We start from the raw sequence: 27,008 nt of genomic DNA on the forward strand, positions 1-27,008 counted from the left end.
CAATCCACCCAGAATATTTCTTTCTTTTTTTCTTCACCAAACAGCAGCAGTCTGGCTAGTGTTAGGTCACTTACCGAAAAACAACAACAACAACGGCACGTTGAAATCGCGTTTGGCTTCTTCGTTGCTGGGTTAATCCATTTGGCGTTCGTTGTTTACTTTGGCTGCAGCTTCGAGCATTTCCCCGAAGGAGGTTTTCGTCTTCTACGAGCTAAAGGTGATGCGTGTGATTTGCTAAAGGGCACTTTTAATCTAAAGCTGATTTATGCTAAAGGACACTTTCTGTTTGGCGATCGATCACAATTACTCGATATTTTTTCCTTCTTCGCCACAATTTTCTACACTCTAAACACGATTAATTTGACCGGCAAACACTTCCAAAATTATTATTTATGCGGCACGATGAATGCTGAAAAATTGGATAAGATTTTTTCTTCTTTGAGAACACACACACTTTTCCGAAGGCAAACTACACAGATGGTCATTGGACAAGAGATCTGAAAAGAAAAGAAGGAAGCAAAAAGGAAAATATTAATGTCCCGAAGATGATTCAATGCTATTTTTACAATATCCTGAGTTTTTTTTCTTTATGAGAGATTAAACATTGAATAAGAAATCATTTTTATATTTTTTATACAGGAAAGTGATGTGGTTTCTAGGTTAAACCATAAATACTTAATTGGTGGTACAATTCTCGTTCAATTTATGAATAATAAACTTTAAAAATGCTTTAGATTGTTCATCTGCATGTCCTTCAACTGCTCTTTACTGATAAATAGTGCAAATTCACTTTGTTTTCAAATAAGTGCCGGAGGTCGTGATGGCTGTTACAACACATTGCAAACTGACTAGCGAAAATTCTGAATAATTTACAATCGATTTGAAAGTGACCTAACTATCCTAAATTTGAGAACCATATCTCTAACCCTTTCAAAACAAGAAAATCAACATAAACGGATGAATGAAAATCATTAAACTTTAAAATATTTAGATTTATTTTATTTATTTATTTAGTATGATTTTTGCATTCAGCCACCCCTCGGTCAATATGGTTTGTTATTGTTTTTTGACGTTTATCCGTAGTTGACTAGAGTCCAGATATCGAGCGTCCAATTTAAAAAGTAGCCCAATTTAGCATTTCTTACAAATCAAATAAGGATAAATAAGGAAACCCCGTTTTAAAATTAAGAGACTACATCTTCTGCTTCTATGGTGTCGATCCAAATCCCAAAATAAAATTCCCTGACTTTTCCCTGACCTCTTTAGACCACCATTTTTTCTTTATTTTCTATTTTTTACTAACATATTGTTTGGAGCGTTTTTATGGTTTCATGCATTTTCCTTTTTGAATATTGGAAATTTAAGATATTGAAAAACCTCAATGACCGTTTTATTTTATTTTTTTAACGATGGATTCTGCAAAAACTTAAAAACTTCTTTTTTATTTTGTCAATCTTTTTTTCTTATCGAACATCCAAAATGAGCAACCATAAAAATGTTCTATGTTTTTTTTTATCTGGTCATTTTTAATGTTGCCCTTTACCAAAAAATCTACAGTTTTTTTTGAATAGGTCCTATAAACATATGAAACACAACAGCTTATAGGACTGTTTCAAAAAAAAAAACTCTAGAAATAATTAATAATTAAAATTGCTGCAAATTTTAAATTGCAATTAGTTAATTTCACTTCATTTCCTAAAGAAAATTTTAAGTTCAAAGTTTTCGAAAAAAAAATTCAATTGAAAATTTGAATTAAAGTAAGAAGTCATGTTTAATTTTAAAATTGTTGCCTTTTGTCGAATTTTCAAACGAATTAAGCCGATGCCATTTTTGATTGTGTTTTTATAAAAAAAAACTAAAGGTTTTGGAGTCAAAAACTTGAAAACTATGTAATTTTGCAGAACCTTGAGAAAGATTTAAAAACTGAAAAACTAAGAAAATATACAATTAAATGTGATTTTTCAAGTACATGTTTACGGTTTTAAAAAGATCTAGGTCTTTTCAACAATGTTTGTATTTAAAGTAAACGGTTTTCTGGATATTTGAAGAAAAAATCTTCTTAAATAATATCACAAAAAAAATTTGCTATAAAATTTAAAAAAAAATTACCTTGACTATCTACGGAGAAATCGAAAAAAATTAGCTCCATCCCAAAACCCAATTCACGCAAAATCCGCGTCATTTTAAGAAAAAATAATTTTGCGACAAACATACAAAAGAGTTTCATAATAAATTCATTTTTTGTTAATCTCAGAACGTAGAATCTTGAAACGCTGAAAATGTATATTTGCTAGGATTAGGTAAACTAGAGAGAAAAGTCAAAACAAAAATTTTGGCAAAAAAAATCAAAAATTTTAACATTTAGAAATTTAGATCTAAAAACTGAATCAAATCTAAAATAAAGGAAAAAATATTTAAAATTGAAATAAATCCTCGATCTTGAGATTTTAAATTTAAGATACAGTTCATACTCGATGATCTAACCAGAGCGTCACTCAGAAGAATCGAAGCAAGTTTTCCTATATCTTCTTCTCAAAATTTCTTTAGCCGAACAAAATAACTCAAAAAAATTTACCAGGTTTTCTGTAATCTAAGATGGTAACAAAAATGGCAGCAATCAAAAACCTGGGAATTAAGGAATTTATGTATTTTAGAATTTAAAAATTTAAGAATTTAAGAATTTAAGAATTTAAGAATTTAAGAATTTAAGAATTTAAGAATTTAAGAATTTAAGAATTTAAGAATTTAAGAATTTAAGAATTTAAGAATTTAAGAATTGAAGAATTGAAGAATTGAAGAATTGAAGAATTGAAGAATTGAAGAATTTAAGAATTGAAGAATTGAAGAATTGAAGAATTGAAGAATTGAAAAATTGAAGAATTTAAGAATTTAAGAATTTAAGAATTTAAGAATTTAAGAATTTAAGAATTTAAGAATTTAAGACTTTTAGAATTTAAGATTTTTTTTTTACTTGATTGTTTTTTAATTTTTTTTATTTTTGAATGTTGATATTTTGAAAAAAATCAGATTTAATACATTTTTAATTTAAAAACTTCGATTTTTTTAATATGATTTTTTTTTTGGTTTTAAAATACTTTTTTTCCTAATTTTATTTCCTAATTTCAGAATAATTCAATTTTAAATGCTGAAGCTGTAATTTTTAATGCTTTGATTTTTTTATATTTTTCTTCAAGAATATATAAATTTAAAAAAAAAATATTTCTACTGGTTGAATCCCATCTAAAATCCAAAGGCATTGGCCAGCTTCTGTTACGTCCAATCAAGCTCATATTTGGGATATAAGCACAGTACGCCCACTGGAACATGCCCCAATAATAATTTTTGTTGCATCCTAATGTTTGTATCTTCAGGAAAAGTTTAAAATATGATTAAGATTCACAAGATTAAAATTGAATGTATCCAGTATAAAAGAACACTAAATAAGGGTAAAAAACATTACTCAAAACTTAAAAAAAATTAAATATTCAGAGTCAGTATGTTTAAAAATGAGTTGAGTTGAGTGAGTGTATATTTAGGAAATCCTCAACAACACATTTAAAAAAAATATCTCTTCATAATCTTCATCTTCATCTTTCGACGTTTCTTATTAAGAAAATACAAACAAAAATTTTCGGAAGAAAATTAAATAAATAAGAAATCGAAGTTTTTGCACTCAACGAAAAAAACAAATTATCCTGATTCTTGATAATATTTTTGTTTTTGTGTATAAGTTGAAAGTAATTTTATCTCTCTCAATAATTTTTTTAATCAAAATTGCTACCGCGTGAAATTCGCGCCGTCCATAACAACCCTGTTAAATCCATAAATTTTTGTTTTATTTCTTCAATTCTTGAATTTAATTCTTTAATTTTTAATTCCATGTCACCATCACTATTTTGCTTACATTTTAGATTACACAAAATTAAATTACTTTGGATCATTTTGAAATCATAGTTCAGTTTAATTTTGAGAAACATAAAAATTCAAATAACGAATACTAAAGTGAAATTTTGGAAAATTTTCTAACCTTACAATTTTTTTAGAATTTTAGAATAAGAATTTAAAAAAAATTAGTACCGGCAATTCCAAAATACCAGAATTGAATTTGAATTTTTTAATCATTCAATTTTTCTGACAAAATTTCCTCTATGGTCCCTATATGTTGAGCAAACGACCAATTTTAGAACATGATGATGGTGGGACAACTGCCTCATATTGTCCCACCCTGAGTGCGCTAGTAATTTGTAATTTTCAGTTGAACGCAAATCCAAAGCAAATCCAGATTATTTGACTTTGACAAGCAACGCGCGAAGAAATGCCAAATGCAACTTTTCGTTGCTGTTCCTTTTCTTCGTGACCCTTTTCTTAAGCATTTTATATGGAGTTTTGCGTTCCTTCCGGACTGACCTATATAAAAATTAAATATTATCAATGTTGCTAAGTTTGGCCTGGAAGACATTCAAATACATCATCAAGGGCGAATTTTCAAAAGAAATGAAATTTTGTAGTAATATTTTTAAGATCATCGAAATTCCCTGACTCGGCTTAAAATTCCCTGACTTTCCCTGACTTTTCCAGGTCAAATAAAATTCCCTGACAATTCCAGGTTTTCCCTGACTTTTCCAGAAATCGACACCATGATTCTTTATATATATAAAAAAATATTTAAGATCTATTACTCATTACTCAATAGGGTTGTAAAATATTTAACCTTATAGACTCGTTGGATAGGTAGTTAGGTTACGTATCCAACTATCGGACGCATGATTAATCCGGACATCGTTTCCAGCGATAGATCCAGACAACGTTTTCATCAAAATATCTGTGACCCGGCCTCTAAAAAGTGTATAAATAACACTTAAGTGCTAATAACTTTTTAAGTGGTTGTCAGATTTTCAATCTTATGAACTCGTTGGAAAGTTCTTTTGAATACCTTTCTAAAAATGTGTAACAATCTTCCGGACTATTGATAAAATCGTTTTTTTAGCATAACTTTTGAAGTACTTTTCTAAACTTCATAATATAATAACTAGGGTCTTGTGGGACCCCAAGACGGATCGAATGAGACCAAAACAGTCCAAATCGGTTCAGCCAGTCCGGAGATAATCGAGTGCATTTTTTGGGTGCACGGACTCACATCCAGACACACGCACAGACATTTGTTCAGAATTTGATTCTGAGTCGATAGGTATACATGAGAGTGGGTCTACGAAGTCGAATAAGGAAGTTCATTTTTCGAGTGATTTTATAGCCTTTCCTCAGTAAGGTGAGGAAGGCAAAAAGTGACAAACTGTCACTTTTTACACGGCGCTCACGTACACTATCATAACAAACGTTTGGTAGTGTGTGTGTGAACTCCGTGTAAAAGGGGTGTCAAACTAAAAAGTGATCCCGTTCGTTTGCCAACAGTTGGTGTCAAACCATCGGGGTTTGAGTGTATTAACATGGATCATATGAAAAAAAAAAAAATAGAAAAAATCATCAATCAATTATTTTAGTTCAAAGCGGAAAAAATATGTGTTTGCCCGAAACCCACATTCTCGAAACAAAGGTTTCAAAAACACCCAAAAAGCAAAAATTGGGAATTTGATTTATTGGACCTATTCAAAAAAACTCCACAGTTGAACTAGGCGCCGGCTGAAAATCTATATAAATAAAGAATAAAATAAAATTTCCAGAATATTTACCATAATTAAATATTATTTCCATTTTCCCGATGATATTAATAAAGGGAAATAAAGGACAATGAAATTCGGGGAAATAACCATTCGGAAATTGACAATTCAGAAAAATGACAGTTCGGTAAAATGGTTTTTGGGGAAATGATTTTTTAAAATATGAAATTCGAGGAGAGAGATAATTTTATATTTTGTTGAATGTTTTGTATTCGGAGACTGATACAACTGTCAACATTTTGAAAAAAGTTAAGAATTTTTAAAAGCTACCATATTTGTACAAAAAACTTTTGATGAAAATGACCACATTAGACGCATTGCATTGCAAACGATTTCTCTATTTTTCAACTGTCACAAACGGAAAAAATATTATCCCGTTTTACCGTAAATATTCCGGATTGTGTTGGGGTATAATGGGGTACTTGGTCAATATGATCAGATTTTTCAACAGAACAATGCCAGAAATGATAGAAAACTACTGAGCATAAAAAAAAAAAACAAATTTTTTACAAACCCGGGATCAATAAAAAATCAGCAAAAAAATTTACTTGCAGTTGGAACTAGAACTAGAGGGTTACAAAATTCCCGGGAAACGGTAAATGTTCAACAAATTTCTCAGGAAATGCCGGGAATTCCCGGGAAATTTAAAATTTATCGAAAACTATTCTGATCCTGTTTCTGATTAATATTTCGCAACAGAAATGTATAAAACAGCAACTTTAATGGTCAAAATGAGTGTGAGGATCAATTAGTGGCTTGACTGCTTTAAAAAAATGCAACTTTGAGAAAATATATAAATTTTCTAATTTTATATGCTGTCTTTTAAATTGTACCAAATCAAAAAAGAAATGTTAGTATTTTTTTGTTGAGAAGTATTTTTTGAATCAAATTGAAATCTCAGTCGCCTCAGTGACCGTAAAGTTGAAATGGAAAAAAAATATATGCAAAAATAATGTTTTTCATGGCAAATAACTTATTCCAGAACAAGTATTTTCAACTTGTGAATAAATAGATAATCATTGAATTTGCCTTAAAAATCTAATTTCTAATGCTATTTAACATGAAACACTATTTCATGAAATCACAACTCAAAATTTTGAAATATTTGAAGCGAGTTTTTGAAATATGGTTGCATTCTTTGAGTGAATTTCATATCTTACGAAGTTATTTTTTAACGATTATTCATGGTTCGATTTGTGGATTTTTTTTTTGAAAAATCGAATAAACCAAATTTCCAGTTTTTACTTTTTGGTATTCTTGAAACCGCCTTGAGTCTGGAGTATTAAAAAACACCCATAAAGCAAAAACTGAACATTTGTTTTATTGGGCCTTTTAAAAAAAAACTCCAGATTTATGGTATGATTTTAGTTGTATGGTTATAAAGCAGAGATTTCCAGAAGAGTGTCCAGGTGGTTTGTGGATGGTCCCTTATCCATGCATGTGCAGTACAAAAAAAAAAATTGGTTGAATTTTGAACTGTTGGGCTAACAAAAATGAAAATTGTCGTTTTCTCCATATACTTGGGTTCAAATTTTCGCAATTCGCAATTTCGCAATTTTCAGTGTAAGAACGGGCCTTGACCGATCTTATGCACTAGGTTCCCGACGAACACACACTGCACTTACACCTACATCTCACCCTTGCTCTGAGTCAGTACGAGCAGCACGCTAGAACACGCTTTGAGTGTTCGTTCCAGGCATGCACACCTTCTTTTCCGGTTACGCATTTTAACTCGGCCGGGGTGGTCACATGTAGGGTTTGATGTAAGTATAAGCGCCTAACCATTTAAAGTGTGCCTAACAACTTTCATTAAAGCAAAACTGTTTTATTTTTAGTTTGAATTCAAAACTAGTTGTTATTTTACTGTGTTTTGTTTTCCCTGAAATCTTTCCTAGTGTTGAGTCGTGTTTTTATGTTGCTATTTCTTGTCGCGATGTTTTGTTACAATTTTTGGTCCTAAGCATTTTATAAAAGTTTTTCAAAAGTACAATAGTAATATTTGTGTTAATTCTTTTGATCACTCTAAAATTGAGTAAGGGCTCGAACCTCATTTGTTTGAAGAAAAGGGTGAAGATTGAAAACAATGGACAGTGAATGAAATATACTATTTGAAGAATCAATAGTAAAAGAAAGGTAGTAATTTATGAAGTAGATAAAGAAATTAACAATAATTAATAAATAGAGAAACAAACAAGCTTAGATTGTATTGAGGGCAATTTATAGGGCAGATGAAAAATTATTCAAATAGATAAATTAAGAAAAGGCACATGATAAACAAAATTGACATCGCTGCCAAATTAAGGGAAAAGCAGAAAAAGAGTTGAGAAATAAGAGAATCAAATGAGTAGAATCGAAATCAAATGGAGGATAGCAAACAGAAACCGCGTTAGAAAATCAGTGAAACAAAATAGCCAGAAGATAGGTGGTAGCTGAGAATGAAGAGAAGAGAAACCCCGTTGTGCGATGTTTCAGGTACATCCACAGCAGTTGACTCAACATACTGCGAATCAAAACAATACCGTCTACAATCACAAATTACTTCCTTTCCACATTGTCGCGCCCTTTCTTTTAGCTGTCTCGACTTTGACCCGCGGTGGTCAAAGGTTTACGATCCGTTTCACAGGCCACCAGCTAGGTCATCATGAAAACCAAGCCAACGTGGAGGTAAGAAAATAGGACACTTGCAAGGAACCAGAGCTATACTGTCTTGATCAAGTATGATCTAACAGGACTACGGACGTAGTCAGTGACGCTCCTTCCAGGATGTTCCTCGCCTGAGCGTCAACTGAAGAGGTATCATCAGCATCATTCGCACTTGGCCTTGGGTTCAAATTTGAATACAAATTTCAAATCGACTGGTTTTCTGCCCGCCTATCCGGAATAGTTCAACTTTTGTCATTTTGACGCACCCTAATCCGGAGTTTCTATGAAACCTTTGAAAAATTCAATTTGGATAATAGAAAGTTGTGATAATCGAGTCTGGACTGTTTATTTTTTAAATATAATTTTAATTAAATGGTCATCATTTTAGTTTGTTGTTCATATTTCTATTAAGAGTTCACACAAAATTACAATTTTATTTAAATTTAATTTTGAGTTCATTATGCATCTAATAATGATTTAAAAGATGCTATTTTTAAAATTTAAATCCCCTTCCTAATGAAATTGCTGACACTCCTAATTACAAAAAAAATATTGGTATCGTCAAAAAATTTCAATAACGCTAAACACTATTTCTACAAATCTCCTAAGAGTAAGGCAGCCCCGCCTAACCGTTTGCACGCAAAACATAAACAGAAAACCAACGCAAACACCCCAAGTCAGATTACCCTTGTGCCACAATTCCACTGCCAAGGCCGCGCTCACTGAGCTTGCTCATCAATTCAGCGGGCATCAGAATGACTTAATCAACCCCTTCACATATGCGGTACGGGGCGCGGAACTTAAAACAATGCTCAATTTAAGAGAAGATATTAGCCAGAGGGGTGAAACGTGAGTGAATTTAACGTGAGGTTCACAAGATGAATCACGGCTCACAAACAAGTTTGTCCAAAAACGGTTCAAGCTTAAGATACCGGTTGCTTTTGATTTGGTTTGCCAATTAAAACTTGTTACAAGGACGGGGCAGGTTTGCTGTTAGAATCGTTTTTGGCGCAATATAAAAATAATGACGATAGTAAAAATACCACTCCCAGCCCGGTCTGTCTACAAGAATGTGTGTTTACAAGCTAAACTCACTGTTTGTCGTTCTGTGCTGAGCCAAAAATAAAAAGATTCTCAAACGATCTCAGCTGTCGGTGACCCGTGACACGAGCCGGAACATAAATCATCTGTGCTGGTTCTACTGGTGCTGCGGGTCGAATTCCAACCCAACCCCAGACCGTTTCTTTTTACCCCGGTCAATCAAAGCAATCTAGCGACAAAGAACTTGCTGATAACGAACGTTATCAGCTTACAATATTCTCAAACACTAAATAATTCTAAATCAAAACTCTTCCTCCGTCATCCAACCCGGTGACACAGATTCTTCCACATTCGGCAGACCCACTGCCGACAACAACTTTAATCCTCCGGCAGTGCCTCCTTCCCACCAGCAGCAAACTATTTATTTCACCTCGATTTGATTGAGTGATTTTTACGACCCAACGCCAACCGACCATCCAACACACTATCCTTTTCCCCTTTTTTTCGCCACCACGGAGGACGACGACGAATTTCTTATCACACCTGCTGCAGCTCCACCGGCGGCGGATCAGATTGGCACTTTTCACTGCTGCTTCCACTCCGGTCGCCGTTGGTTGGTCGCGGTCGGTTATTTATTTACCCACAAAGGGAGCAGGCAGGTTGGTATATAAAAACACACCACAAAAGAGGCCCACTGAGGAGGGACCGCGAAAACACGTCCACCACGGCCAAAAGACAACTCGCGAATGTGGTGCGATTGACAGCTGAGTTCAAGAGCTCGCCGCGGCCAGCTGTTGTTTTGGTTTTGCGGGGGAAGAGCTCTGAGCCGATGGGGTGGGAGGCCCTGTGACTGAGAGTGTTTTTGGAATGTTGGATTGAGGGAGGTACTAGATTATTGAGATTTTATTTTTTTTCTATTAATTTATTTATTATTATTTTTTTATTTATTTGCTTGTTTTTTTTTTTGTTTTTTTTTCTTGATAGGTACTTTCTATATATCTTTTTTTTTTGTCTTGCAGCGTTTTTTTATTCAAACCAAAATGCTAAAGGATCTGAGCAATTCTCTACAAAATCGGTCTTTTTTTCTTAAATTTTAATTTTTGAATTTTTTAATCCGACTGAAACTTTTTTGGTGCCTTCGGTATGCCCAAAGAAGCCATTTTGCATCATTAGTTTGTCCATATAATTTTCCATACAAATTTGGCAGCTGGCCATACAAAAATGATGTATGAAAATTCAAAAATCTGTATCTTTTGAAGGAATTTTTTGGTCGATTTTGGTGTCTTCGGGAAAGGGAGCGTTCTTTTAATGCGTAACGCAGTAGGGGGAGAGGGGGGGGGGGTCGGAGGCCGTGTTACGCTCTATACAAAATTTTTAAAATTTGTATGGAAATTTTGGTACGAGGGGGGGGGTCTAAAAGTCCGATTTTTCGCGTTACGTAATAAAAGAACGCTCCCTAAAGTTTTAGGTATGGATTTGGACTACACAGAAAAAATTTTTTTTGGTGATTTTTAATTTCACTTTTTGTCACTGGGCAAAAAATCTTTGACCGAGTTATGATTTTTTGAATCAATACTGATTTTTTTTAAAAAATTGAAAAATTGGTCGCAAAAATTTTTCAACTTGATTTTTTGATATAAAACTGAATTTGCAATCAAAAAGTACTTTAGTGAAATTTTAATAAGGTGCACCGTTTTCAAGTTAATTCAATTTTTAGGTGACTGTTTTCAAAATAGTCGCAGTTTTTCATTTTTTAAATTAGTGCACATGTTTGCCCACTTTTGAAAAAAATATTTTTGAAAAGCTGAGAAAATTCTCTATATTGTGAAAGCAGACAAAAATCGAAACACGAGCGCAACCTGTCAAAGCTTGTTGCGCCACAGGCTGGTGTACACGCTTACGATAAACCGCTCCATTTTTGTATGGCGCAACAGATTGTTTTGCGCAACAGAAGAGATGCGCACTTCGGTTTGGTGGAAGCTGCATAATATTTTGCTTTTTTGAACATTGTTGATACGACCCTCAGTTGCTGAGATTGATGTTTTCTAAGTCTCACCCGAACAACACACCATTTTCTAATGTCGATATCTCAGCAACTAATTGTCCGATTTTCAATGTTAAATATGAAACATTCGTGAAATTTTTTGATCTATTCGAAAAAAATACTTTCAAATTTTTTAAACCGGGACTAACATTTTTGAAGGGCGTAATATTAAATGTTTCTTCCTTATATAACTGCATTTAAATTTTCGCATTATTTACCAACGCCCACTACTTCATTCGTCGGTCAAGTATCCCATCGAAACCTTTCCCGTTCCAAATCCGGATATCTTGGAGGTCGTCTAAGTTCTTAGACATCTCTATAGGATATCCAATCATCAAATCCCTCCCCATCTCCTTCGTTGATCGTGAGGAGTCGACCAAAAGAACAAATGAATGGTGATGTCATTCGGCACATTCCTGACGCATTTATTTTCCTTATCGGCGCCAACCTAGCTATTGCGAGCTTTATGCTCGGCTAGAGTACGGTTAACCAAGCTAGGCTAAGCTAAGCTAAACTAATGATGCAAAATGGCTTCTTTGGGCATTCCGAAGGCAACAAAAAAGTTTCAGTCAGATTAAAAAAAGAAAAAAACAAAAAAATCGAGTGAATGAAATCTGAGAGAACTGCTCGGGTGGAGAAATTGGTGCAAAGTGTGCAATATTGAAAAAACAAAATTTATAAATTCAAAAATCTTATTTTTAAAGTTCCGAACCTTTATTCACAAAAAAAATCCAGATTAAATTTTTTTGGATTAAGAAATTCAAAAATTAGATATTAAAAATTCAGAAAACAAGAATAAAAAATAACTAAAGTCTGAAAATTAAGATTCAATAACACAAAATATCAAAAATTAAATACAATTCAAATTTATCAATTTTAAATCATAAAATTAAGAAATTGTATAGTTAAAACTAGAGTTTAAATAAACAAACAAGAAAATAAAAATTTTAAATCATTAATTACAAATTGAAGATTTCATAATAACAACAATAATCTGGAATTGAAATTTAAGCATTCTAGCAGGCGTTTTAAATTTAAATATTCCTATAATTTAAGAACTAGGAAATCAAAAGAAAACATACTTTCAAAATTATCTTCCAAAAATTAATATTTAAAATAAAAAAAAACTTAATATAATTTTTCAAAGTTGAAAATGATAATACAGGTCGTACTTGATTTTCCTTTGTCCTCATCTAATTTTCAATTTGGATTATCAAACCACGAATAAAGTTTTTTCTCAAATTTTGGGTCTATAACTTTAAATCTGTCTGGTCTGATCCCGCCCGTGTGGATCAATCGGACCGCGCACTGGACTCACAATCCAGAGGTCGCCGGTTCGAATCCCGCGGCGGGCGCTCTAAAATTCTTTGTGTAAATATGGGTATTCGGCGCCGTCGCTCCATGCCATACTCTCATACACTTAGGAGCCCAGGGCGGTGAAGTCCTTGTAGATAAAAGGAAGACACTAGTGGTTGGTGCTAGCAATGGTGGCCGACAGCTATAAAGTCAACTTCGTTTTTTTTACTTTAAATCTGTCTTCAAAAATTCTCCAAAGTTATTGAATTTCATTAGACTGCGTACCTCTTAACAGGGCGTAATCTTGTCTAATTTTGGTTTAAGCAAGGGGCTGGAAACTCTAATATTACTTAGGAATACTGAGTATACTAATGATATTTCAGCATACTTGTTAGTATACTAACCGAAAAGCAATAAACTGTTAGTATATCAAGATACTCTCAGTATATTGGTAAGTATATCGGTATGTAAAGGAAATAATTAGTATACTAACATATATTTTGATATACTGGTTAACATAATAAGTATAGCTCTAAGAGTTTCCAACCCCTTGGGTTTAAGTCCCATCTACAATCAAACTTGCACAAACTCTTGCGAAAACAATCGACAAGTCAATCCAGGTGTCAGTCGAATATCGACCATCGGTTGCTGCGATCCCTGTCTGACATCGAAGTGACAAAGTAAACAGAAGCAAAAGTGTTAGATTTGCCATTGTTGATTAGGTTTTAGGTTACGCCTTGAACGTCAGTTCGCCTACTATAAGCAAAATTTTGCTGAAGGGGCGATGTACCGCGATGTACCGCGTAACGCAACCATAAATTAAATGCCAGTGCTCCCTCTGGGTTACTCTGTGGTTACGCCCAATTCAAAAATTGTGATCAATTTTGTATTTATTAATTTTTTGTCATTTTTGATTTAAATTTCATATTCTAGTACTACACTTCATCCACGCACCCCTCGTCCAAAACTGGCCTTCTTCGTTTACTTCCCCCTCTTCTTCGCATAAATCCGCACCAAAACAAAGCCCACTCTCCGCCAGGCCGCCTTGTTTACCTTGCCAGTTCGGCCCGTTTTCCACCAGTTGGCAGCACAACGCCTGTGCGCTGCCGTGACATTGAAACGTCAACGGTGTCATTGGCTGAGGTATTTTTTCCTGTTTCGCGAGCCGCGGTCGGTCTGTTCCGCAGTTGCACCCGGAATCCAGTATTTAACCCGGAAAATTCGCCTCCCAGGGAGCGTACTTGCCGGACACTTGCCATGGCCAGCCTGGAGCGTCACACGCCGTAAGTTGCGGGGGGAAGTTCGTGAATTTAGGGTTGGTTTTGATGGATTTTCGTTTTTGCCTCCGGCAGCAAAACGGTTACACCCGTGGCGCGGCAGCCCAGCCTGGACGACATGAATCTGGACCAGTTCCTGAAGATCTCGAACTACGAGGACACCGTCAAGCAGCTGGACATTTACTACGGAATCGGTAAGTTTTGCTCTTTTTGCTGGAACCCTTCCAAAATTTCACTTTCATTTCGCACCACTTTTGATTGATTCGTCCTTGGTCAAATCATAATTGATCAACGCTGCGGGTTTGTTGTGTTGCTCTACATTTGCAGTCAAGCGGCAACTGTTGCAGTTCCAGAGTCCAATTACGGGCCTTTTCCCGGTACTGAGCACGGACAAGGAGGTCGGAAGCATCCGGGACAGTGTTTACTGTGCAGCCTCGATTTGGAGCTTGTACCAGGCTTACAGGTGAGTTTGGGTAATGCTTTTTCGATTTTTAGGTATATTTTGCAAGTTAATAAGATTATTTTTGGCAACACTCATCAAAAACTTTTTTGACCGAATATTAATGTTGATTTTGTTAGCCTAAGTTTAGAGTGCACGACGCACTGTCAAAACAAATACTTGACTCCCAGTCACGAAAAATTGGCAGTAATCAGACAGAATAAAGTTTTGGCTGGCTCGTGTTGGAATTCTGACCGAATTCTGCTGGAAGCCTAAACGAATGGATTAACTAGGCAAATTCAACCGGTTATGCTAGAATTTCACTGGAATTTTAATTTTTAGCAGGTTTCTGGTGACTGATGAAGGTCATTTTGAGATTTTCGATCCTAATGCCGGGACTCGTGGTGTAGGGGTAAGCGTGGTTGCCTCTCATCCAGTCGGCCTGGGTTCGATCCTAGAAGGCATTTTTCGAGACGAAATTTGTCTGATCACGCCTTCCGTCGGACGGGGAAGTAAATGTTGGCCCAGGTTGACTTCATTTTGCTGGGCGAGATAGGATGCCTTCTATTTTTTATACGATGACTCAGCACGTTTCCACTCTTGCAATTAAAAAAACCAGATGGCAGCACGATGTAACGCCACGTCCCTATTGCCTCAACAACAGCCCTCGGAAACCTAGTTTCGAGTAGGAATATCGCTATCGAGAACGCCTAGACAATGCTGTAGAGCGATTAATTTAGATTTTTTAGATCCTAATTCTTGCTGTTTGCTCATTAATAAAGATAAATAATAATAATACTCCTAATTTATAAATTCTTCAATTCTTAAACTCTTAAATTCTAAAATTTCTCAAATTCTTAAATTTTTAAATTCTTTAATTCTTAAATTTTTAAATTAAGAAATTCTTAATTTATTAAACTCTTAAATTCTTTTTTAAATTCTTAATTATTTTTAGATTTTAAATTGTTACATATGCAATTCAGAGATTTGGAGAACTTTTCAACTCTAGATTAAATTTTCAAATAGGTAGCTGCATGCTCTGAAAATAAATGAGAAACCCCTAGAAATTCTTTTCAATAATTATAATTGTCAATTTTAACGGTAAAAACAATTAAAACCATTTCTGATCACTTTTTTCATTTTAATGCAAACATTTTTCAAAGTTTAGATTATTGTTAGCTGCATGCTTTTCAAGAAGGAAAATTTTTCAAAATTGATTTAAAAAATTTTAAATTCAAATATTTCTAAGTTCTTAAATTCAGCAATCTAAGCTTCATTTTAGGACCCAATTGAAGAATTTTTCTTCAATTTTTAAATTCTTGAATTCTTAAAATCTGTTATGCCTAAATTCTTCAATTTCGTAATTTGTGTATTTATTTTGTTGTGATTTTTTAATTTTTGCCTCGATTTAAGATTAGAAAAAAATAAACATTTTTGGAGTCATATTTTTGGTTGGGAACATACATTGAGAGAATTTAGTGATTGGATTGACGGGATTCATCGGGGAATGAAGTAGGTACGAACTGTTTTAAAAAAATTCTAATTCCAAGATTTTCGTTTTATATATTTCTAAACATAACATTTTTTATTTAGAAAATTGTCAAATTTTAATAGTTTTTGAAATTATATATTTTTTGATGTTTTTTAATTGTTTGAAAAAAATATTCGTTAGTAAGTTGGATTTTTTTAAACCTAGAATTTTTGAACAAGTTTTTTTTTTATTTTTGAATAAGGTCGCTGCAAATATTTTTAAAGTTTATGTAATTCCAATTTTTAACTTTTTTTTTTTTTGAGTATTGCGTTCTTCCCGAGCTCCGTACCAGCTTTTTAAGAGGACAAGGGAAATTCTCCATGGGGTTCCAAAAACCAGCTTCGATTGGAATTTTGTTAGTTTTTTTGATGATAGAAGGTCTAAGATACGCTCTAAGTGTATTGGTTATTTTTGTTTTTAATAGATAAATAAACTGTGTTTTTTTTAAATCACAGACGCATTGACGATGACCGCGGCAAGTCGTACGAGCTGGGCCAGTCCGCCGTCAAATGTATGCGCGGAATTCTCGAGTGCTGGATCAAACAGGCGTAAGATTGTGGAAAATATCTTTCATTTCTCCTACTGATTAAGTGTGTTATTTTAGCCACCGCGTCGAAAAGTTTAAGTCGCGCCAGTGCGCCGTCAACGCGCTGCACTGCAAGTTCCACCTGCACACGGGCGAGGAAATCTACGCGGACGAAAAGTACAACCACCTGCAGATCGACGTGGTGTCCATCTACCTCATCTTTCTGGTGCAGATGATTTCCTCGGGGCTGCAGATCATCTACACCCAGGACGAGGTCGCGTTCGTGCAGAACCTGGTGTACTACGTGGAGCGTGCCTACCGAACGCCCGATTACGGGATGTGGGAGCGCGGTTCGAAGTACAACGACGGCACGCCGGAGATTCACGCCTCGTCGATTGGGATGGCCAAGTCGGCGCTTGAGGCGATCAACGGGTGTAATTTGTTTGGGGAGAAGGGCGCTTCGTGGAGTGTGGTGTACGTGGATATTGACGCGCACAACCGCAATCGAAGCATCTTTGAAACCATGCTACCTCGTGAGTCTAGCTCAAAGGGAGTGGATAGTTCGTTGATTCCGACGCTGTCGTTTCCGGCTTTTGCCTCGCACGAGGAGCGGCTGGTTGATTTGAGCAAGAACAATGTGGTGATGAGGTTGAAGGGGAAGAAGGGCTTCAAGCGATTCAGCCGGGATGGGTATTTGTCGCGGCTGGAGGACAAGACTCGCCGGTACTACCACAAAGGTGAGATAAAGGACTTTGAGGGGTACGAGTGCGAGTGGCCAATGTTCTACACGTACATGATCATCGACGGGGTGTTCAAGAACAACCTGGAGCAGATCGAGGAGTACCAGATGGAGCTGAGAAAGTGCATGTACTCGGACAATAATGGAGGTAAGAGATGCCGTTGCAGCGCATAGATGTGATCTGTCGTTTTAGAGTGTTGTTATGTTGAACATTCGTTGTTCGTGAATCAATGTAAATCGAACCGGTTCTCAATCGGTTCATTCCCGATTCGATCGGTTCGAACGCGGAACCAGTTGTTGCTTTTGAAACGGAATTCGTATACGATTAGAACTAACTGGCATCCCAATTTCCAGACCCAGTGGTCTCGATGTGCTACGCCCCGGACAGTGACGGCATGTACACCCGGGCGCCCTCCCAATCGTTGTTCCTGTGGGGCCAGTCCGTTTTCATCATTGCCCAGCTCCTGACGGCCGGTCTGCTGCACATCAACGAGCTGGACCCGATCCGGCGCTATCTTCCGTCCTACAACCGGCCCCGCAAGGGTGGCCGCTACTCGGCGTTCCAGGTATGTTCAGCACCCCTTGCCAAACGGTGTACTAAACAGTGCCGAAGGACTGTTGTAGAAAGTGTAGACCATAGCCGGTAACTCCGCCGCTGTAGTTATAAAGCCTAGCTTCTCCCCCACCCCACAAACCAGGTGGAACCGCAAGGTGGTAGAAATTAACGATGGTTTTTTCTTGCTCTTTTTTTTCTTCACCTTGACATCCAACATGCTGCCCCCTTGCCCCTTCGAATAACTCACACGGTGGGGTTTGTTGTTGCGCGCTCGCGAAAAACTTAACCACTTTTTTGTAAATCGCAAAAAAAAAATCACACAAAACTGCACAAAACAAACAGGCTAAGCCGGGAATAGTAAGTAAAAAATGTCTTCGGAGCGATTCGCTGCCAAGAACTGTGTTTTTCATTCTTACCATTATTTTTTATTTGTAGAATAGAATTAACGCTCTGACTTGCGGAGATTTTCTATTCGTATTTTTTGGGTTTTACTTATCCTTTTTGCTAGTTTCATACCAGTGTCCTCCTCTTAATCTGGATATTTTTTCTTGTTTTGTGTGAATTAACAACCTTTCTAAATTCGCGTAGATTCATTGACGTTTTAGTTTGTAGTTTCAAACCTTTAGTAGCTTAGTTCATTCTTGTTTCAAAATTAAACCAATTGGACTTATTTAAAATTTACAATTGGGGTTCCGTACATTTGCTAAATTAATGTACATTGGGGAAGCTTATAACTTTTATCCCGCAAATCACGTTCCAGGTCGCCGTTCAGGGTTTCCCAAATAAATATCGCTTACAATAGTACTGTCCATTAAAGCTAAATTTTCTTCTCTTTCTATTTATAAAAAAAAAAATCCCAAAAACAATCGCTTTACGCAACGCGCTTTCAGCGTACAAAAATTGGAAGTGTAAGTATCGAGTCTTGGTTTCTGCCAGATTTTCGCAATCCTACCAACTCTCCACTCTCTATTTATGATTGTTCCGTTGATTATGTTGCCTTAGCACCTTTCTTTTCTCTTAAGTTCAAACTCCGATTCCCGGACCCCTTTCCTTTCCAACCCGATGTTTAGTTTGTCTCAAGTGCTTCAAGATGCTTCTCTGTTCGTGAAAGTCGTGAAAATAACGTTGCTCTTCTTCTTTCCCACCAAACAACGCTGCTCGCTGTAAATATGAATCTGACCCGAAAAAAATCTGGTAAATCTAAATTAAAACTCGAAAAAACAAAAATTTTCACACCCTCATTAACTCATAAAATCGGAACCTACGGGTAAGGCCCTAGCCGTAATGCATCACCAGCTGTTGCCAGCGTCACCCGCCAAGGTTCCCGTCGCGGACAGCAACGGGAACGCGGGCGGCGATGGCGACGACAGCAAGGACACGGACCAGGACCAGCGGTCCGAAGCGTCGGAACCGCCGCCGGAGAAGACTGTAAATAGGGGTTGCGACATTTTCTAAACTGGGGCGATTGACGTTTCTTTGGATGTTGTTGTTGTTGTTTTTGAATCGGTTCAGTAGTTTGGAACTTCCCAGTCACGGCGTTCTGGCAGGAACCTGGCAGAATCGGGTCTGCTTGATATTTGCGTGACTGGGTTTGTCTGAATTTTTTTGTAGATGGTCTTTTTCTGAATAAGTTTAGATTCTGTTTTACCGGATTCAAATCCGACCACAATTTATTATTTTAAAATGAATAAAATCACTTTAATTTTATTTTTACAATGTTTTTATGTGTCATCATAAGTTACTCACCTTCACTCGTGCTCACCAGTTGTTCATTGTGATTACCATTGCACTTCAATTAGAAAAAAAAAAAATTTGATTGACTAACAAATTTCATCGAAATTAATCCGCCTGCAATGTATTGGAGTATTCCAGAATGTGAATAACACCCGACTCTGTGATAGAGAATGTATTTCTATTTCTATTATTTGTAAAAAAAAAAAACAAATTTCTTCCTGTAAAGCTGTTTCGTCGAAATTTTCTTCGCACTCGATGTGACCGCAATTATATCTTCAAATTTAGGGCACAGCAACCGACCTGGTCGTCCAGATTGTGCTGATCGCAGAATCGATGCGTCTGCAGGCTATGATGGCCACCTACGGCATCCAGACGCAAACACCGCACGAGGTGGGTGAGATTTCGCAGGTCTGGGAAGACTCTCACTAACGGTTCTGTCAATTTCCTAGGTTGAACCGGTTCAGATTTGGTCCTCGACGCAGCTGATCAACGTGTACCAGCAGCTGGGAGTGAACGACAAGATCGGGCTGACCGGCCGGCCGCCGCGTCCCGTCGGTTCGCTGGGCACCAGTAAGGTATGGTTTGGCGGAATAGAACTGGTCTTCAGTAAGGCTAGTACGGAGCTCGGAAAGAACGCAAAACTCTATACAAAAAAAACACCAAAAAAGCATTGAAGAATTTTAGAACTCTAGGATTTTAGAATTTTAGAACTTTAAGATTTTAGAATTTTAAAATTTTATAATTTTATGATTTTCAAATTTTAGAATTTAAAATTTTTAGAATTTTAGAATTTTAGAATAAATGAAGTAGGGGGCGCGGCTTGACCGCGTTTCTTCCGTTCTCCGTACTCGGCTGTTGGAACAATCTATAAGTAATGGTAACTTCATAATTGTAGGTTTATCGTATTTGCGGCATGACGGTGCTCTGCTATCCGCTGATCTTCGAAGTGTCCGATTTCTACCTCTACCGCGATATGGCCTTGCTGGTAATGTTAACCTGACTCTCCTGAACCTTGTTCGGTTTCACATTAAAACTGTTTGTACTTAGATCGACGACATCAAGACGGAGCTGCAGTTTGTGGGCAAATATTGGCGCCTGTCGGGACGTCCGACGGTTTGTCTGCTGATCCGCGAGGAGCACATGCGTGATCCTCAGTTCAAGGAGATGATCGACCTGTTGGCCATGCTCAAGAAGGGCTACTGCGATGGAATGAAGGTCCGCATCGGCCGGCTGCAGAATCTGATTTCGAGCTCTTGCATTGAACATCTGGACTTTATGTCCCAGTCGGACCTGCCCGATACGAACGAATCTTCGTTCGCGCAGATCCACCACGATTATATCGGCTATCAGAGCTTGACGGATGTTCCGAGGGCGCAGTCGTACCGCGAGAAGAAGATCACGGCTGCTGAGTATCAGAACATGCCAACTATTGACATTATCGACGGTCTGCGCAACACGGAATCGATCTTCTTGAAGTGTCAACTGCTCGGATTCATTCTTCATCGCGAGGGAGCAAACTACGAAATCAACGGCGATTCAGTGCACACTCTCCTGACCGATCTGTACTATCGTGCCGGAACGTTGCGCTACTGGCGAGCGGTCCGCTACTGCAGCTCTCTTCTCCGACACATTGTCGACTCGATCTCACCGTTCATCACAACGGTGCTGGTCAACGGCAAACAAATCACGGTTGGTGTCATCGGGCAGCGCGAAACTGTCTTTGACAAGCCGATGACTCCGTCCGAGATCCAGAACGTAATGTATTCAACTGTACAACCGTACGACGTGATCTACGCCGTACTGCAGCAAGAAGTGGTGCTCTACTGCGGCCGACTGATCGCTACCAACCCGGACATTTTCAAGGGTATCCTCAAGATCCGTGTCGGCTGGGTGCTAGAAGCTATGCGGCTGTACCTCAACATGACCGGCGATGAAGGCGCCGACATCGAGAACCTCTCGCCGTTCCAAATCCGCAAGCTGCTCCAGCGGGTCGTCACCGTTAGCCAGTGGGCCCAAGAAGATCAGTAAGTCAAGTCAAACCCCAACAAAATAACCCACTTCTAACTCTCCCTCCAACCAGTTTCAGCGCCCTGCAGCGTCGCCAGCTCGAGGGTTGCCTGTTCCGAGTTCCTCCCACCTTCTACAACCACGTCTGGGACGTCCTGGAGCGAACCCCGCTCGGCATAACCGTCCAGGGCCACAACCTACCAGCGACGACCACGCTCACCAACAAAAGCCGCAGTGAGTTCTCGTTCGCGCTCCAAGTCGAAGAGATGCTGAACAAGATCGTCCAACCCGAACGCCGCCAGATCGCCGTCGAGCTGCTCTGCATCGTGGCGACCATCCTTAGGCGCAACCCGGAACTGCGCTTCAATCAGATCCTTGATCTGGACCTGCTCCTCGAGGACTCCTTCTCGATGTACTGCAAGGACAACAACCTGCAGCCGACGAAGGACATTGCACCGCTGTTTTCGCTGTCGCAAACGACGACCACCGGCTACCTGGCCCGGGCCGCGGTCAACAGCGTGCTGCAGCGGTGCGCCCTGTCTACCGAGGACTTTGCCGAGGACGTGGAGGACCATTGCCGGGTGCAGTGAGGAGGAGTTTTTTCGTTCTTTCTTGGTGCTTAGGATAGTTAATGTTTTTTTCAGTAAGATAAAAAATTAGATTTTATATTACAGCTTTTTTTTACATCAGTTGCGCGCAGCTCGAAAGTTCAGTTTTACTGGTTTCGCTAAAAATATTACGTTTCCAAAGATTTGCTAGCAGATGCTTTTTAAACATGTTTTGGCCATTGAAAAATTTAACAATTTGAGCTTCGAAAGCTTTTTTTATATATCAAACAAACAAAAACTTACTACAGCATTAGGATCCTGACATAGAATAGTTTATGTGTAGTTGTTTGTAGGTTTACAAAATAAAATAAAACAATTAACAAGTTATGCATTGAACAAATGTCCTTTTCTTTTTATTCGAAAAACAAACTTTGAAAAATATTTGCAACGGCGTAGCTGCAAAATATTTTGTTTTTATAAATAATATTTTGCAAATTTTCATTCTTAATTTGAAAATGTCCGAATTCAACATTTTGATTACTTTTAAATTTACGAACTCTTTGGTTTATCAAAAATACAAAAAAAAAATCATTAAATTCAATTATTCTTCAATCATATGATTTCCTCAATTATAAAATAAGATCAGCTGAAAAATCTAAAATTCTAAAAATAAAAATGATTTTAGTAGTTTAGTATTGTAATTTTTATTGCGTTCATACATTTTCAATTTTTTTAAGCTCTAAAATTTGAAATTTGTTTTGATTCTATAGTTTAAAAAAATAATAAAAAAAAATCTATGAATTAAAATTACAGGCCACGGTGTCAACATTTGAATGAAAAAAGTGTTTTAAAATGCATCATACACCTGTCCAGTTGTTTTGCAATCATTGATTTCCAAAATTTCTAAATACTGATGAAAATTCCATTTTTGCGAGAAAAAAAAGTTTTTGCGGTGCTGTAATTTAATAAAAGTTCAAAATATTTTTAAACAAGTCCAAACATGTTAAATATGATTATCAATGCAGAAAAAGGAATTTAAGATTGTTCTCAGTTGATAAGACTTCAATTTCCATTGACATTTTGATATTTTTTTGAAAAAATATTTTTTTGCTCCCTGATTTTCAGACCAATTTTGAAGGGGGCGGAGGGGGGGGGGGAGGGTGCTTTCATTTCGATTTTATTGGAATAATCAAGATACAATTAGTTCTTTTGCTGTACCTCACAGAGTTTTGGAGATCATTTTAGATGTGTGTTACATCATAATCCATCTTGGAACCATTATTGCTTGTAACTAAGGAATTACCAAGAAAAGAAAAAATAATTAAAACATGCTTAAATATTCTTCAATTCTATCATTCTGTAAATCTTTAGATTTATTTTTCAGTTTTTCATTTTTTTTTTTTTTGTATTCGGCGATTTGGCTCAAATCTGGTCTGCGAGTCAATTCCGACATGAAAAGACTGATTCTAGAAAATGGCATTTTTTGATGACATTCTCAAAATTAATTAATTTTCAAAAAACATAATTCTGGAACGGCAGGACCAATTTTAGCTCGCCACGTTGCGAAAGGTGACTGTGGTACTTAAGTTCAATTAATATACATATATATAACTGATTAAACATATATAAGGGTGGTTTTATAAAAAAAAGTATGTATTCTAGTTATCAGGAGTTTTGTTTTAAAAAAGGTAAAAAAACTAAATTATCATTTTTTTGATATTTGGGTGTTACCGATTTCAAATACGCCCAGAAAGCTAGAAAATAAAATAGTTTATAAGAGTTAAAAAATACTTGAAATGCACTCAACCCCCGGTGGTTGGTCACTTTTTCGTTTGAAACTTTTTTTTAGTTTTTTCCCCGTTGGTTGGTCAAAGCGACAAACTGTAACTTTTTACACGGGACTCACACATACTATCAAACCAAACGTTTGGTAAGAAGTGTGAGCTCTGTGTAAAGAGGGTATCAAGGGTCAAGAGGGTGCTCCTACGGCCTTTCTTCCCATTTTAACGCGTGCAATGAAAGGCCGTAAGAGCAAGGTCGTACCGCCCCTTTCAAATCTGGAGTTTTTTTTTAAAGGACTTATAAGCTATTGTCTTTCATATGTTTATATGACCTGTTAAAAAAACTCTAGAAATGTTGCTCCAGATTTTATACTTCACAATGGTTGGAACAGAATGGAAAATGTTCCTGAAACCGGTTTACTTTCCCAATGCGGGATCATCAAAACAACAGCGTGTTATTCGTGGCTCGACTTGTAACGGAATCCTTCATAGCATTTCTGACTGGGTTCAAAAATCAAAACAAAAAATCTAGTACTACTTTTCCCCTGTGACTGAACTTTTTCGTTGCTCAGCAGTGCCTCTAGCGGATTTCCCCCCAAACCATCAGCCAAAACAAATCAACCGTGCTGTCAAAATAAAGTTCCAAAACAATCAAGATTTTCGCGTTCCAAACCCGGTTCTTTCCCCGTAAATGTCCCCAAGTTAATCACTGAAAAACAATGGATCCCGCCGAGTACAAAACGTTGCACGAGACCTCCATGCAGAACAACAACGGAACCACCCCGCTGGACGTGTTCCTCCACATAGCGCCGTCATTCTTCACAACCTTTCACACGGTCCAGCTCGTCTCCGCCGCGACAATCGTCCACGTCCCAACGCGGTTCCTGCTCGAGTTCAGCCTGATCGTGGTTCCATTCGTGCTCTTTGTAACCGTGCTGCATCCCATGGTGCTGAACATAACCATTACGATGGCGCTGGTTACGGCGGTTTCCGTCGTGCACCAGATGCGGCTCAAGACGCACTTTGCGCCGTTTGTGCAGATTCCGGGCCGGAAGCCGCAGTTTATGAGTGCGGCGAGGGCGCTGATTAACCTGATGACGGCGGTTTGCATTTTGGCCGTTGACTTTCGGATATTCCCGCGGGAATTGGCGAAAACGGAAACTTTTGGGTTCGGGTTGATGGACGTGGGCGTTGGGTTGTACGTGTTTAGCAACGGGATTGTGTACCGGGTTAGTCCGGAGCAGCGGTTGAGCTGGAAGCGGATGGGGGAGGTGCTGCTGGGGAGCTGTCCGCTGGTGGTGCTGGGTGCGGCGCGGTTTTTTGTGACGCAGGAGATTGACTATCAGCAGCACGTGTCCGAGTACGGAGTGCACTGGAACTTTTTCGTCACGTTGGCGTTCGTTAAGGTGAGAAGTGATGACACTTGCCAGATAAAATTAAAAATAATCATGCTTTAAATTTTCTCAGATTCTCGGCACGCTCATCATGGACGCCATCAAGGATCCGGAGATCGCCAAATTCATTGCCATCACGGTGCTGTGCTGCCACGAGATGTTGCTCCATCTGGGCGTGTCCCGTTACGTGCTGAGCGACCAAACCGGCCGCGCCAACTTCTGGGACGCCAACCGCGAGGGAATTTCCTCAATCCCCGGCTACGTGGCGCTGTACCTGGCCTCAACCTACCTCGGCGCCGTGATGCGACCCTCCGTCGAAATCCAACCCTCCAAAAAGTTCTTCCGCAGCGCCATCAAACTCACCGTCGTGGCCGGCGTCTGCTGGAAGATGATTTACGTGTGCGAGGACATGTTCGGGGTGTCACGCCGACTCGCCAACATGGGCTACGTGTTCTGGATCCTGGCGATCGGGGCCACCATGTGCACCCTGTTTATGTTCTTCGAGCTGTTCATCTACTTTGTGCGCTTCGAAGAGCCCAAAACCCCGGACCAGATCATGAAGGGACACGACTTTTGCATCCCGTATCTGCCCCTGATTCTGGAAGCGATCAACGAAAACGGGCTGGCGTTCTTTCTGGCGGCGAATCTGCTCACCGGACTGGTCAACATCATCTTTCAGACGCTGCTCATGGAACGGGCCGCGTCGCTGGTCATCATCTCGTACTACAGCTTCATGCTCTGCGTTGTGGCCGTCTTTATGATGGTGAACAAAATTAAGCTTAAAATATGGTAAGGCGCTCGTAAAAAGTAAGTCAAACAAATTGTTACTTTAAAATAATCTAGTCAGTCGTAACAAAATGAATGTGTTCGTCACGCGCGTGTTAATTCGGTATTATTTACGTTAGAAGCAAAGAAAAATTACCCATTCCTGTCCAGCAAATAAAGACATTTCGCACTAAAAAATAATTACAATTTCATAGGTGTGCTTTTACAAACGGCGAAACAATATGAACATGAAAAATAATTGATTTTGTGGCATTATTTATTCAGATGACAATCCAGTCAAAAAATACATGTAGGTATATTACGTGCATTACCTACGTGGATTTCAAATTTTAAATTTTCAATGATTTAAAAAACCAAAATAAAAATAAAGCTCAAAAATTAAAACATTCAAAAATACTAAAATTAAACAAATAAAAATAGAAAAATTAAAGAAATTTTAAAAATTTAAGATTCAGATAACAGATAACAAATAACAAAAGAAAATTAAACGTAATAATTTTATAATCCAAAATATAAAAATATCAATAAAAACTAAAATTTGGAAGCTTTTATTTTTTATTTTTTGAGTTTATTGTTTTATTTTCAGATTTAATCTGAAAATAAAACAATAAACTCAAAAAATAAAAATTTCTGCAATTTAAAAACATACACTCAGAAAAAAGTACTGGCAAAATCCATAAGAACGTCTTATGACCTTTCGACATCAGGATTTTATTCGGATGTCATAAGATTTTCTTATGGCTGGGAGGGGAAATTTGACAAAGCCGTCAATTAAGATTTCCATTGAGTTATCTTATGACATTCATAGATGGAATTGTGTACAGAATATATGGCAATGTTCATGGAGATTATATTAATAAACATTGTTTTTTATACCCATTTTTTTATTTTTAATTGAATGAAAACAAAAATTTATTTAAATTTTAAACGTATGTATTTTTAAATTATCGTAATATAACCAAAACTTAATTTCATTTTTCGTTCTTATTCG

General features: G+C 37.3%; 3 protein-coding genes across 6 annotated transcripts in view; 2 read left to right on the forward strand and 1 right to left on the reverse strand.

Annotated features, from left to right (window-relative positions):
* LOC6036130 (piezo-type mechanosensitive ion channel component) overlaps positions 1–10,100 on the reverse strand; it is a 93,715-nt gene extending 83,615 nt beyond the window's left edge. The window contains 2 exon segments of the mRNA XM_038257031.1: positions 75–497; positions 9,414–10,100. The gene's annotated coding sequence lies outside the window, so the exon portion shown is untranslated.
* A 3,720-nt stretch (positions 10,101–13,820) lies between these two features.
* On the forward strand, positions 13,821–22,452 carry LOC6036132 (probable phosphorylase b kinase regulatory subunit beta). Of its 4 annotated transcripts, XM_038253601.1 has the most exons (14): positions 13,821–13,982; positions 14,052–14,170; positions 14,304–14,439; positions 16,402–16,494; positions 16,551–17,359; positions 17,566–17,777; positions 18,110–18,124; positions 18,658–18,675; positions 19,040–19,195; positions 19,787–19,891; positions 19,951–20,076; positions 20,397–20,486; positions 20,549–21,525; positions 21,582–22,452. In XM_038253601.1, exons 1-14 carry the CDS (start codon positions 13,957–13,959, stop codon positions 22,096–22,098), a joined length of 3,399 nt encoding a protein of 1,132 aa, XP_038109529.1. In that variant the 5' UTR covers positions 13,821–13,956; the 3' UTR covers positions 22,099–22,452. The 4 variants fall into 4 exon arrangements, with proteins under 4 accessions (XP_038109529.1, XP_038109530.1, XP_038109531.1 ...); XM_038253602.1 differs by lacking the exon at positions 19,040–19,195 and having other exon boundaries at positions 13,822–13,982; XM_038253603.1 differs by lacking the exons at positions 18,658–18,675; positions 19,040–19,195 and having other exon boundaries at positions 13,823–13,982.
* A 1,975-nt stretch (positions 22,453–24,427) lies between these two features.
* LOC6036133 (uncharacterized protein At4g17910) lies at positions 24,428–26,255 on the forward strand. The gene is made up of 2 exons (XM_001846174.2): positions 24,428–25,243; positions 25,305–26,255. Exons 1-2 carry the CDS (start codon positions 24,557–24,559, stop codon positions 26,022–26,024), a joined length of 1,407 nt encoding a protein of 468 aa, XP_001846226.2. The 5' UTR covers positions 24,428–24,556; the 3' UTR covers positions 26,025–26,255.
* The last annotated feature ends 753 nt before the right edge of the window (positions 26,256–27,008 follow it).

Source organism: Culex quinquefasciatus, chromosome 2, assembly GCF_015732765.1.
Source record: "Culex quinquefasciatus strain JHB chromosome 2, VPISU_Cqui_1.0_pri_paternal, whole genome shotgun sequence".
Classification (NCBI taxonomy): Eukaryota; Metazoa; Arthropoda; class Insecta; order Diptera; family Culicidae; genus Culex; species Culex quinquefasciatus.